The following is a 14712-nucleotide window of genomic DNA, read 5'->3' on the forward strand; positions in this document are numbered from 1 at the left end:
TCTGGACTTTCAACGAAGATAAATTTTAAACGGTAAGAACTTTCAATGATCTTGTAACACGAATATATGTATATCAATGAATTTGTCATCGAAGAATATATACATCTATCAGAATAAAAATATTTAAAAAATAAAAGTCATTTTGAAATCTTGAAGAATATGTGCATTCAGATAAGATTCGTTACTATCCCATTTAAAACAAAACAAAATTTTATTTTTTTCAATAATAATAAAATACTCCGTATTAATAATTTGAAAACAATGTTCTTTAAAATTATTATGAAAAATATATACAATTAATTATATAAAAAATGCATATTAGATTTTGAATGAGATTTTAATTAGAAGAATAATAATTTAGAGATAAATTATTAGTTCAATATAAGTTCAAACCTAAATTAATAATTCTATGTTACAATTGTATATACATATATACATTCGATATAATTTATTATTTGATATCACATGAATCTAAAAAATAATAATAGATCTTTACCAACAAGTCTAATAATTGTAATGATCTACATATTAAATATCTATAATATATTCTTTTTATTTTTACATTTGCATATTAACTAGTTAAGATAAAAAATAAACCAATGATGAATAATTTAAATAAAACTAAAAATATTAAATTACCAATATAAATTATACATATATCATTTAAATAAATTTAATAAAATTTCAACAATGATTATATGTTATAAAAATTAGAAAAAAAAATAATTAAATAAAGTTTTTTGTAATTAAAAACAAATTTGTTTTATATTTTTGTATACATCATTTATATTATATATCTTCATGTATTCTTGAACCAAATAATATTTAATAGATATTTACTATATATGTAAAAATAAAAATTATTCATAGTAATAATTTTCATGAAAATGACACAATAACTTTCTCTAAGAATTCTAAAATTCTTCGAAAAATCCTACCCGAGAAAAATTTATAAAATCAATAGAAAAGAGATGAATCATGAAATAGGTATATAGGTAATAGAGAAGAGAGATCATTTCAAGATTAATTCGTGATAATAGGAATTCGACATTAGAATCGGCTGATGCTTCGGAATCTATAATATATTCGATAATTAAATCGTTATTATAAAATACCTTCACGATATCAATTATAAAGAAGAGTAGAAGAAAATATGAATTATATTTAAGGCATTTCCTAACCGTATATTCAGTACAGATACAAAAATAAACAAGTAGAATCCTCACTAAATCTTTGCAAATGCTAACCAGATAATTGAATTGTTTCTTAAATTCTATATTTTATGCTAGACTTATATGTCATAATAATTAATTTATATTTATAAATAAAGAAAAATAATTGATATATTAAAAAATAAATTCGTAAATAAATTATTAAATTTATAAATTTTAATCTTCTTTTCAAGTTGGAAATCCGAATAATAAAACAACTCATCATATTAATTGATTACATAGATGAATTGAATATTGTATAGAAAAATGTATCATATAGAAGATATCAGTTAAAAATATTAATTTTGAAATCTTTCGTGTTTAGTAAATACATATGTAAGAAAATCTATCGTGATTGCTAACCTAACCTTTTACTAACCTAAATATGATTAGATTAATGATATAAGAATCAAGTTATATAATCTTACAAAAGAAAAGTTAAATAAACAAGTTTCATTTTCAGTTTAAATTTTCAATCCGTTTTGTATGTAAAATCACTTCTTCCTTAATTACGTCACAGTTTATACATATAAATACTTGTGATTATAAAATTAAGCGTCAATATACAAACTCAATTAATTATATTTCATAAATTTGATATATTTAATTAGTGATTAATTAGTGATTTTCAATATTAATATGAATTTTCAGTTTAAAAACACAATTTTGTGTGAGAAAATCCTATACTATTTTTAGATTTATTTTTTCACATAAAATTATAATTTTTAGATTAATCCAAAGTATATATTACGATCACTATTGCATTATATTATATTTCATTTCATGATCACACGCAATTGACACGCGAGATGGTTCTTATAATTATCGATTGACACGAACCTGACACGAGGAAAGATCGAAGAAAGCACGCGCGCCCTCTTGGTTCGAAAAATAGTATTTTATTTTGGTTTCTACAAATAATATATGAATCATATTTATATATATTGAAGAGAATTTTACTATTGTGACAAATGTATATAGAAAATTCAATTACTTACATATTCAAAGATATCTAACCTAATTTTGTACTGGAAATAATCGTTTAACAAAAGATATATTTCTTGCAAGAGAAATGTTTCAATTTCGTCGAATTTCTATTAATAATATCCATTATAAAACATTATTTTTACTTATATTTCAATATCAATAATTTGAAAAGAAATTCATAGATACAATAATTTTTTCTAACAAATTAATTTTTCTTTCTTTTTTCTTTTAAATTCTATGAAATGAAATAAATTGATATGCTATGAAAGTAAGGTTAAGTGAATTGTTTGTCATGAATGTTGATATGAACACTATTGTTTATTTTTATTTTTATATTTCTTCTTTTTATAAATTCATGGTCGTAATCAAACGTAATATGATAATTCTATGATATTTCTCAAATATATGATATTTCTTACAGTTCTTGCAACATTACATTGCTTTTCCCTAATAATATAAATATGTATGCGATGTTCGAAACGAAATTACTTGATCTAGTTATTCTGTACGTTATCTTTCTATCAGAACTTTGTTAACAGTAAGACATATTTAATCAGCATGTAGTAAATAGATATTTTAACAATGATTGACTGTATATGTATGTACAATCTACATACTCTATAATGTTCATTGCAACTCATGATATGTTAACAACAATATTCTTCATAATACATGTTTTCATACATATTGACGAAAATATCTTTGCACATATCGTCGTGCACTATCGCTGGTATCAAGAACACAAAAAGGTCAGCGTAATTCGTGAAAATGAAGATCCGTAAATAGTCGATATTATGTCTTCTGATATTTTCGTTTCACGAACGTTATTATAATGCTTTGTGATATAAATTTAACTTTAAAAAATAAAAAATTTAAAAGAATATAATTATAGGCGCCATTGCTGATATGAATAATTTTTTATATAACAAGAGATTTATTTTTTATTTTTTTGAATATTAATGCATTGATTTAAATTTGGTTTTAATTTAATCCTCATACATTTCTTTTTTATATTTATGAAATCCAAATAAATAAAAAATAATTTCAAATAAAAAAGATGTTTAATTGAAAATTTTATCTTTATTTGAAAAACTTTCTACTCAAAAGTTTTTATGCAACTAATATAAAATTCTAATTTTTTTGAACGAAATTTTTATTTATTTACATTAATATTGATTATAATATTTAATAAATTAGTATAATTAATTAGTATTATTATTATTTTTATTATATTATATATGATAAATTGCATAAAAATATTATATCATATATATTTATATTTATATTATTATATTTATATTATTATATAAGTTAATTGTTCACAAATATATAATAATCATAAATTTTTGAATGCAATATATAAAATAATAATAATAAAATAATAAGTACTTCAAGATATATTTAAATATATCTTTAAAAAAAGAACATTTATTCAACTAATATGAACTATAAACCGAATTCCATATTAGCAATAATATATTTATACATTTTTTATATTTGTAAAAAAATCAAAAAATTTCGTGAAATTTCTTTTTATATAAATAAATATATTTTAAAAATATCAAAATATCTTAAAATCGCTATAATAATCATCTAAAATTAAAAGAATAAAAAAACTCATATATAAAAAATTATAAAAATATTTTTTGATTTCACAAAAATGTTTATATTAAAAGATTAAATATATTTAAAATTCTTTCTAAATTCTAATGTCATAATTTTCTGCTACAAATATATTCCATTGAAAATCATATATAAATGTATCATTTTAATGTCGATTTTATTGGAAAGCTAAAGTTTACCAGCAAAATTTCGCATTAGCGTCTTCTTTTTTATATTTTAAAAAATAAAAATATGTTATATAGGGTTAAGAAGGACTTTATTATTCCTATTATCATAAGAATATAAAATTTGTAAAAAGAGAAAACATACCTTTCGAGACAGAAGACCTGCTGTTGGCGTACGATCATTAGGATCAGATTCAGGAATTGGCTCATCCCGGTTTTCCATGTGCATACCCGGCCATCCGACCCAGACTCCATTTCCACTTATGACAACCGGTGCTACTGCTGTCACAAGTCCTCCAGCACTAAAACGTATAAAACGTACTAAGATTATAGTGGATTATATAAGAAAAGTATTCTCAAAGAGAAGAAAAAAGAAAAAGAAAGTGTTGTCAAATAAAAAAAAATAATATGCATATAATAGCATGAAAAATATCAATATAGAAAAATAGATTTTATGAAAAATTCATATCCATAAATAAATATTATTCGCAAAGATTGTTTAAATTAGAATATTTCATGAACTTTAAGGACAATCTTTATTATGATTTTATGACCGTTATATTTTAAAACTCAAACGGATTCTAATGTCATTGGAGAAAGACAATATTGCGATACAATTTATGTGTAAAAAAACCAAAGATATTTATAAAAAAAATATAAATGCAAGAAGTATACATGTTTTTCAATGAAATTTAAAAAATGTAAATTTAAATTGAAGATTCCTTTATATCTATTATTAATTAAATATAATTCTATTCTTTTATATTTGCTACTAATTAAATATAATCGGATTGAAATTTTTAAACAGATATAATAACAGATATAGTATATTTATAATTAATATTAATAGATATGTATATTTATATTAGTCTGTTAATCGCGAAACACTTGTTAATCTTATTAATCATTAAAATATAGTATTATTTATATTTTTATTAAAATATTTGGTCACATAGAGTATTTTAAAACAATAAGATTAAAACATAAGAAATTAGGAAAAAAGCAAAAGATATATTTCAATAAATAATTCATCAGTTGATCGTTTTCATAGAATTTATAAGATTATCTAATGTGAAATCGATATTATTTCAATTTTCTTGAAAACTGTTATTTAAAAACAATTATAATTAATTATAACAATATAATAAAATAAATAACAATTATAATTATTTAAAAACAATAATAATCTTATAAAGAATTATTAAATGTTAATTTTATATTATATGATTTTATATTTATTTTAGACCCATCAAATTTCTAATAATCTACATATAAATACTATATAAGAAATGGGATAGTATGCAAATGTTTTGCTTATATTATTAGATAGATTTTGTTAACTGATCTTTTTTAACAATTTTTATTAAAATTCTAGTAATTACCGGTTCTAACCAATGAATTATCGTCATATAATAATAATATTGAAGATACCGACATAACCTATAAAAAAATACCCTGCATGTAAATACAAAAGTTCACCAAATGGCCGCTATTAGCGTATCGAGCGATAAAACAGGGATAATATTGAAAGACGTCTTCGATCAATTCTCGTTGTTACGGTTCATCGAAGTATATATAGAACATATAACCATATTTACATAATGACAAATACATAGCAATTGTGTCAATCGCACGAGTACATCGTACATTCTCGTTTTTATATAATTAATTGTATGATCCATCTTTGAATAGTTTATCACCATTATTAAAATTGATTGATGAATAAAATAAAAATAATTATAAATGAGATATCATGTTTTTAATTTTCAAAAGAAAAATGGTAACATTGTGATATTGTTATATTTTTTAATTCTGAAGTTTTATAGTTAAAATAAATATTCTAAATTTTAAAGATCTAAAACTTAAAAGAAAATGTAAATAGTGCAATATTTCTGTATTTTAATCTAATCTGTTAATTAAGAATTAAAGGATATATAAAATCAAAATATACTATTATAATTGTACTATATGATTGTATAATTATTACAACTATAATTCATTTACTGCGATAATTTGTTTGAAGTATAAATTTTAAGAATATTACAAATTAAAAAATATTTAAATGTTTATTAAATGTTTATTATATTTAAATGTTAATTTATAAAATCATTTAAATGCAATAAAATGCAAATAAAATACAAAACAAGAAAATATAGAAATAATTAAATTTTAAAAATCTATTTTCATTTTATATTTAAAAATAAAGGAATGCAAGAATGTAAAAACTACATTTTTTAAGAATGATAAAATAAATTATTGACAATAATTTTTTCTTATACATTTCAACATTAAAAAATTGCATCATTATATCATAATACCAAATCAAAATTCGATCATTTATTTAATTTAAAAAAAATTTTAATTTTATGACGATTAAACGTAACATTTTTTTTATTTCCATATTAAAACTATCTTATAAATAATAAATGGTTCTATTTTTTTTTACCGAATTTAAATAACAAAATACTTTCTCTGTTACATATGTAAATCTCTATTATATATTTCGAATTATTAACTTGCATTAATCGTTTTTCTTATAATTAAGATTAATTTTCTTATCTTGTACGAGGCTACATTATTTTATTACTTATTATTTTATTACTTAAAAATCTTTATAAACAGAAATGTAAATTTATCTTATTATTATTTTATCAACATTACATATCTATCTATTTTCATTAATATATAAACAACTCTTGTAGACAATTGTTCAAATAAAAACAACTCGAATATAAAATTATTATTTCATTTCAATAACGATCAAACTACAGATTTTCCGGGATGGCCGTGAATCAATGCGCCCTTTTACCTTGGCCCACATATCTAATCCAAACCTATCTCATCGCAAAGCCCGTAAATGGGCTTGAATGTCGTTGACTATATCATTGGCACATCATAATTATAAATTTGTAATGGAACTTGGCTATCATTCAGCATATCTCAACGCAACAAAGACTGATCGAACATCTAACATCCTGATCGTTCGCCAAAGACTAGGTCAAATCGAACAATTTCCACCAGAAATATATTTTTATCTTTGTACATACGTATAAATTTCTTTCTGATAAATTTGTTTCTTCAGATTTTTTGATTACGATTTGTTTAAGTGAGTTTGAAAGTGTGATGCAATTCATTGAAAATAATCTAATTATTAAAGAATTATATATCAAATTATAATTTAACATCCTGACCTGATATCGATTTTAATTGTAACGAAGCGTAAATTCTTTTATATTAAAAAAATAAAATATAAAAAAATTATATTTGATATTAAAATATCAATTTCGCCATTATTTTCCACTATGTAATTAATTGATAAATTTTAATATTGATTGAAATTATAATATTAATTGATAAATGGATAACACGTGACTGCACGTGAGAATTTCGTTGACCAGATGCGTTACTGATGTTGTAGCAAAGAGGAAGCAATTGATACATGCTATTATTACAACTGAATTACTCGAATGCGATCTATTTTGAGAATACCACGATTTCAACGCGTACATATGCGTTTCAGCACGAGTGAAGCATGCTCGAATTATTTGCGCTCTTCACTGTGTAACGATCGTGTTCGAAAAAATGATCTCTTACGCTTTTATTCGTGATAGATATCGGGAATTCTCAAACGGGAGAAAAAAGAAAAAATACTTGTCTCGTTGCCTGTTATTTTTAAATGCACATTGATTAACGCATTCGTTGAAACAATATTATTCAATCTCTATCCAATTGAATTAATTATATCATTCAAAATAATTAAGATATCGATAATGATTATTTTTAATAAATAAGATAAATTATTAATGAATATTAGATTATAATATGGTACTTTAATTTTCTTTAATTGAAATACAAAAAGGAAAATAATCAATTTTAACATGTAAATCAGAAATCTCATTGAAATTAAAATGATATAAATGAAATATCAATCATTTCATGTTACGTTTAATGATGCATATAGAATAAGGATAGATATGTGTGATAATTAGTTCAAGGATGTCTATATTAAAACCAGAAAAGAATAATTACTTTTTATTTATACCTTTTCAATTATATATTTATTTAAAAAATATATGTATATAAATGCAGGCAAATAATAATTAAAAAATATTTTGAAATGTTTAAGAAAAATTATATGTATAATAATGTTTACATGTAATAATTTCATCTTTCTAAATCATTTTTTAATTAAATAAAAACTAATAATATATATACTTAAATAAATCTCTCAAGATGTCAAATATTTTAAAAAAACAATTCTTTATTCATTAAAAATAAAAATGTGAGGAATAAACAGCCATGTATTAATTTTAAAATTAATTAGAAAAGAAACATAAAATAATTGAATTGTTATATTTTCAATATAAAATTAAAAATATTGAAAATTATTAAAAATTCATAATACGTTTCGATAAATAGTATAATCTTATTTTATTTTACTTTTAAAAGTTCTTTTATTATTTAACAATTTATAAAAAAAATAAATATAGAAAAATAATTAATAATCATTTCATTACTACAAGTACTAATGCAAAAAAAAAATTATAATTGTTCAAAAAATTTCGAATCGTTATTAAATTTTCGTTAAATAAACTGTTTACTCTATCACCTTATGTACTAGATTTTATCCGTCATCAGTGATCACTTGCACTCGAAGTTCGTGTTTTTCCACAACATTTATATGTGTCTGCCGTACAATCAAGGAAGAACTTAATGACTATGACAATCGTGATAATATATTACACGGCGCATGTAACTCGCGCAGCCAGACACGCGGAAAGCACGTGGTTTCAGCACGCTGGCAAATACTTCGTGAATGAGTGCATGCATCGTACAAGTCAATTTATGATGTTTTATATTTATCGAATCTTCTAAAAATGATTATTGTCGTTATAAAAAAAATATCCCAGTTCTAACGAATAGCGGTTATACTTAACCTTGAAGAATAAGTACATTTAATGAACGTTGGAAATACTGGAAGATTTCAAGGATTAAGAATAATTTGAAACAAGTTATCAGATAAACATATTACGTAACAAAGAACATAATTGAAAACAAAGAATCAACAGTTATAGATAAGAATATTTAATGAATGCAACGTGATCGTTTTTCATGTAAATCGTGTAACATGATTTGGAAAATTTCCATGGAATTTTTGCATCACGGTTTATACGATTACATTATCATTAATATGAATTTGTTTTCATCACAATTTCTCCTACCTCTCTTACTTTTCTGTTTTGGTTTATTTCGATTTATTTATTTTTTTTACTTTTTTTACTTTTTTACTTTTTTTTACTTTAAAGCCATGATCTCAAGATTGTTCGAAACATAAATATTACATAGATAATTAATCAAGAAATATAATTCAGACTTAAATCGAAAATATAAAAATTCGAATTTAAAAATTTATCGAATATTCGATGAGATAAATTTATCGTTTAAAAAAAGTTATGGCATGTTTTAAAAAAATTATTCTAAAAGAAATACAAATCTTGATTGATTTTAACGGATTTAATACATTCGTAAAAGTAAATGTTATACCTATAGATAAAATATATCACTAATATTGGAGAGCAAGAGAAGAAATTTACTTCTCTTGTATTTATGCCATCCTAGGAACATTTTAAGCACGAACAATATCTTTTTGACGTATAATAATTTGGTAATATTTTATACGTGTTCAATCAAAAAACATAAATTAAACGTATATATATATATGTATATCTTAAAAATATTTTTTTATGTACTTGATTTACTTGAAAATAGAGCGTGAAATGAAAAAATATTATTTTATATTTTCGACATACTTGTATATATATTATATATATTATATGGAATTATATTATCTTTTTATTTTCTATATCATCAGTTATGGAACACTGTGCATTTAATCAAAATTCAACGAAATATCCTTATTTGGCAACAAACAATATATTAAATGAAGTAAATTATATTATCTTCAAAATAACTTTAGAGCGTTTTATAGTAGATTTGAATAGTTTATTTAAAATTAGAAATTCTGAATCATTCATTTTATAGAAAATTTCTTTAGAATAAAATGAAATTGATGATGTATTAATTGTATTATTTTGAATATATTCAAAATATATTCAAAAATAACATTCATTAATTCATCCAATGTTTCAATTTTTTGCAACCGTCTACTCGCAAATGTAAATGTAAAATTGGCAAATGTTTGTAAATATTTTACAAAATATGTACATAAAAATATATCGATACTTTCGAATTTTCTTTTCACAAATCGGTTACTTAAAACACTAGCAAATGTTCGTTCACGATTGTTTGCTATTCGTTATATGCTTTATGTTTCCATCAAATTTTGTGTTAGCACACATCGTAAACATTTTATGTAGTGTAGTATATCGAATTTTACAATTTGACCGCAGTCAAACAAGCATAAATTTAATGAATGCGTGACGAATTCATTTTGTTACTGGCAAAAAATTCTTTAATTAATTATCTATATAATATCAGTTATCAAGATTCAAAAAATTAAGATGAAAAGTTTTTAATAATTTTAAAATTTACGAAAAAAATGTTAAAAATAATGATTTAGAAAAAAAAAAGTTTATTCCAGAGTTTATTCCACATTTATGTTAAGATTGCATAATAAAATAGAATAAACTGAAAGCAATAATCGACTTTAAAATATGATTATGTAGAATCTATTACGCTATAATAATGAAAACTTTTATAAAAAGTACATATACTTTTATAAAAAGTACATTAAAGAGAATGAATGAATACTTATTGAATCATTATAGTTTCGTATAACAATGTAATCCATATTTTTGTTTATGATAAAAAATAAAAGTAAAAAAAATATTGTCTTTGATAAATTGTCTTTGACAACTCTGATCATTAATGTTAAAAAATTTAAATGTTTATTGAATCAATTTACAATGATAAATGAATTTAAAAATAATTTTATTTTTGAACAAAAAGGCTAAAATTAATTAAAAATTACAAGATCATTTACTGAATATTTAAGAATTATTTTATATCAGAATTATAATAAATATATAAATCATTTTTTATGCTTAAATTTATCCTTTCTATCAATTTTAAACTTAATAACTAATTAAATAATTAGTATTAATTTAAAATATTAATAAAAAATATTAATAAAAAAGCCAAATTAAAGATTAAAAAATATGAAAAATAATTACTTGCAAAAAGAATATTTATATTATAATTATAAATCAATAAGAAAAACTATTTTAGAATATCGAAAAGTTATTTTGTTTACTATTCATGTCTATTATATATCAATATTATCTGAAAATAAATATATTCTAAATATTACTTTTCATCATATTTAAAATTTATATTCAAAATTTATGTTCAAAATTTATATTAATACTTATGTTAATATCTATTATATAACGTGAGATATCTAACGTGTTATACTCCCCTGTTATTTCCGTTTCCAGTCTATATATTTTTTACGAGAAAAATTAAAATGAATATATAAAATTTGATTATACATATAACAAAATGACTTATTTAATATAAATTTTAAAATTCTTTTTCTTAATAAAAATATATTTTATTTGCAAAAATTGTAAATATGATTTTCTACTACCAATATAACTATTAGTTTAATTTTACCAATTCTATATAGCAAGATATCGTATTATTATAATTTCACGTCATTGATGTTATGCAATTTGATTTTGATTGACATATTTAGAGTATTTTTGACTTTATATTTCTAATGACGCAATGCATGATCGTGTGATCCCACTAAAAGACAAATCACACTATTTCATCAATAGAATGTTGCACTCTGTTGTAATTCTGTTGTACTGTAATTTAATTCATATATGTTATGTTATATTATTAAATTATTAATAATTATATTTAAATTCGTAAAATTATATAATATCTCGCAACGATATGATAATACATCATTTATCTATATTAACTAATTATAAGTTTAATTTTGTGACAATTGTGAATATATTAATATATTAATATATTAATAATCACACAATATTATACAAGAGAAGTATAGAATTAAAATTCTTTCATTTTTTTTCTTTTCAAATGCATTATTTTAGACTGAGGTCTTTAATCTTGTTTCTTGGCAATCATGACTAACTCAATATTGTATATATTAAGTAAAGCAGTCTATACATTCTATAATATCTTTTAGTGCTGTATAAACTTGTGTATTATGTGTAGAAAATGTATAATAGATATTTTAAGAAAAATAATAGAACAAAAAAAAAAATGAAGAAAAATATTCTTAAAAAATTTTTGAAAAAAAAAAAATTGTTTAAAAAAATAATAATAAATACATAGCATGCTTTATTACTTTTTATTGATCACAAGATAATTCAATCATTTGGCATAAATTAATATTAAATAACGAATTTTTTACTTTTTATAGTTTTCTTAGGAGCTGTTTAAGTAAATTTAAATTATATACTAATATACATAATATAACATACATATTATACGTATTTTGTATTTTTAATTTTTATTATTTTTTAAAAATTGAAACTGAAATATATATCTACATATCTCAAAAAGCAAATATTAGGATAATATTTGTTCGTTTTGAATAGAACGTAGTGATCCAGTTTAATTAATTTCTACGCTTATATCATATTAACAAAAGTATTTATGAAAAGAAAATTTAATTTTATTATACATATAAATAGCAAGGTTTGTCATAACATAAGATATCTACATAGAATATATTCTTTATAGAGCAGAATAATGAACTTAATAATAATTATAAAACATTATGATTTTTTTCTTAGAGATTTTTCAAGTTTATTCAATCATTTTCTATAAATATCCTAACATTTTAACAGAAAGTGTATGTACTTGTCATAAGTATTATAGAATTAAGATTTCAATTAATAATGATAATTAAGAATAATTACAAGATCAAATATTTTTAGACTGAAGTATTTTCATTGTCTATATTTTATGAATGCGATTAGATTAGATCTGTTTTTAAAAACAAATTTATTTTCTTGAATACATGAAAAGACTGAATGAAAAGCGGAGATATTTTTATCTGTATTGTGACATGATTATTATTTCAATTCCTAGTCACGCACACTTTGTTATTTTTTATTGATGATATTTATTAGAAACAGTATCAATAGATACCGTGATTCACGAAAATAATCAGATAAAATTCACGACTTATGTCACTGGAAACTGATAACAACTGTATTTGCCAACTAATATGTGTTTCGAAATATACAAAGATACAATAAATAACACCTTCTCATTCTTTTGATCTAATAAAGATCGATTAAAATCGATTACAAACAATGAAACATCTTGATATTTAAAGAATCTTATAAAGAATATCACAATGTAAGAATTAGTATTGAAAACAACGATTAAATAAACAATAATGAAAATTTAAATTTTAAAAATCATATTTTTTAAATTTATTCTCAATATTTTTTGATTTTTTGGATATCTTTTGAAAAATAATATAGTAATTATTTATTTTTATTTTTATATCTTATCATTATTTTTTAATCATTTTTTTATTACAAGTTTTTTGTAATCTCAAAAAATATTGCATCGTTTCAAATCATCCGAAAAATATCAACAAAGTTAAAAAAGTTTTACGGTATCTATCGATTAGCTCTCTTTTCATCTAATATTTTAAATAAAATATGTTGTAAAAATATTATCTTTTTAACCAATTTTTTCCTTTGCACATAATTTGTGATCAGCTTTAATTTTCTACTTATATACATAAAAAACTTGATACTATATAATTTTTCCTATGAGTTCGTGACAACATATGCAATTATAACTATAAACATTGTTTTTATAAACACAGCAAGTAATTGACAATATGTCCAGTAGATGAATTTGTTAAAAAACTTTTTTATGAATTTTAGTAAGTTTGAAATATATTATAAAACACAATATTTTGAACGACTTTTATGAATTTATTAAATTAGTTATTTTCAATGACATTGAAATACATTTTCAACAATATTTTTTCCTGATATAAAATGGAATCCTAACCTATAACGAGCTTGCGATTCGAAATATCTATATAAAATATAGAAATTAAATATAAAATAATCCTTCGACGAAATTACAATGATAGCTATTTTAACTTCATACTTAGTATCTATCATTTTTTTTGTTATATATTTACATATTCCAAAAGATTCCAAAAAAGTAGCTTTGTTTCTCATCAATAAATAAATGACTCAACATATATATAATACCGAAAATATTATATTGTTAAGTCAATATTCATTTTAGTACTTAAATTTATATAAAACAAATTTGTATATTTATATAAACAAATTTTACTTTTTTATAAAAATATAAATAACACTAAAAAAAAAAGATATGAAACAGATTTAATGCTTTATTATTCACGAATGTCTATATATATGTATATGTGTATATGTATGTAAATATGAAATTTATAGCAACAAATTCTCAAAAGTAATGATACTTTTTTTTTTTGTATTAAACAGAAATCGATAACAATTATTATGTTCTCAATAGTATGGTATTTTTTTTATTCACAGATTTCCATCACTGCGAACAGGAATTCCAAACTCTTGGAAATAGGGTGAGTTAATGGGTCGAGGGATTGGATCGATTCCAAGGGTGAAACATCGAATTCCACGAAACGTATTCTTATGAAAAATTTCGTCAGTTTCTTTAGTCTATATATGTATTTAGAAGAGCAATTG

At 21.2% G+C, this 14712-nt stretch overlaps 1 protein-coding gene across 6 annotated transcripts in view; it reads right to left on the reverse strand.

Moving 5' to 3' along the window:
* Tps1 (Trehalose-6-phosphate synthase 1) overlaps positions 1-14712 on the reverse strand; it is a 52783-nt gene that overhangs the window by 31067 nt on the left and 7004 nt on the right. For all 6 annotated transcript variants that reach the window (XM_086916062.1, XM_086916068.1, XM_086916061.1 and 3 more), the window contains one exon: positions 4131-4287. In XM_086916062.1, coding sequence (XP_086772188.1) covers positions 4131-4287 — 157 coding nt within the window. The remainder of the gene's footprint in view (positions 1-4130; positions 4288-14712) is intronic.

This window comes from Apis florea, unplaced genomic scaffold (assembly GCF_048593485.1).
Source record: "Apis florea isolate Af1SG1 unplaced genomic scaffold, ASM4859348v1 contig_2190_pilon, whole genome shotgun sequence".
Classification (NCBI taxonomy): domain Eukaryota; kingdom Metazoa; phylum Arthropoda; class Insecta; order Hymenoptera; family Apidae; genus Apis; species Apis florea.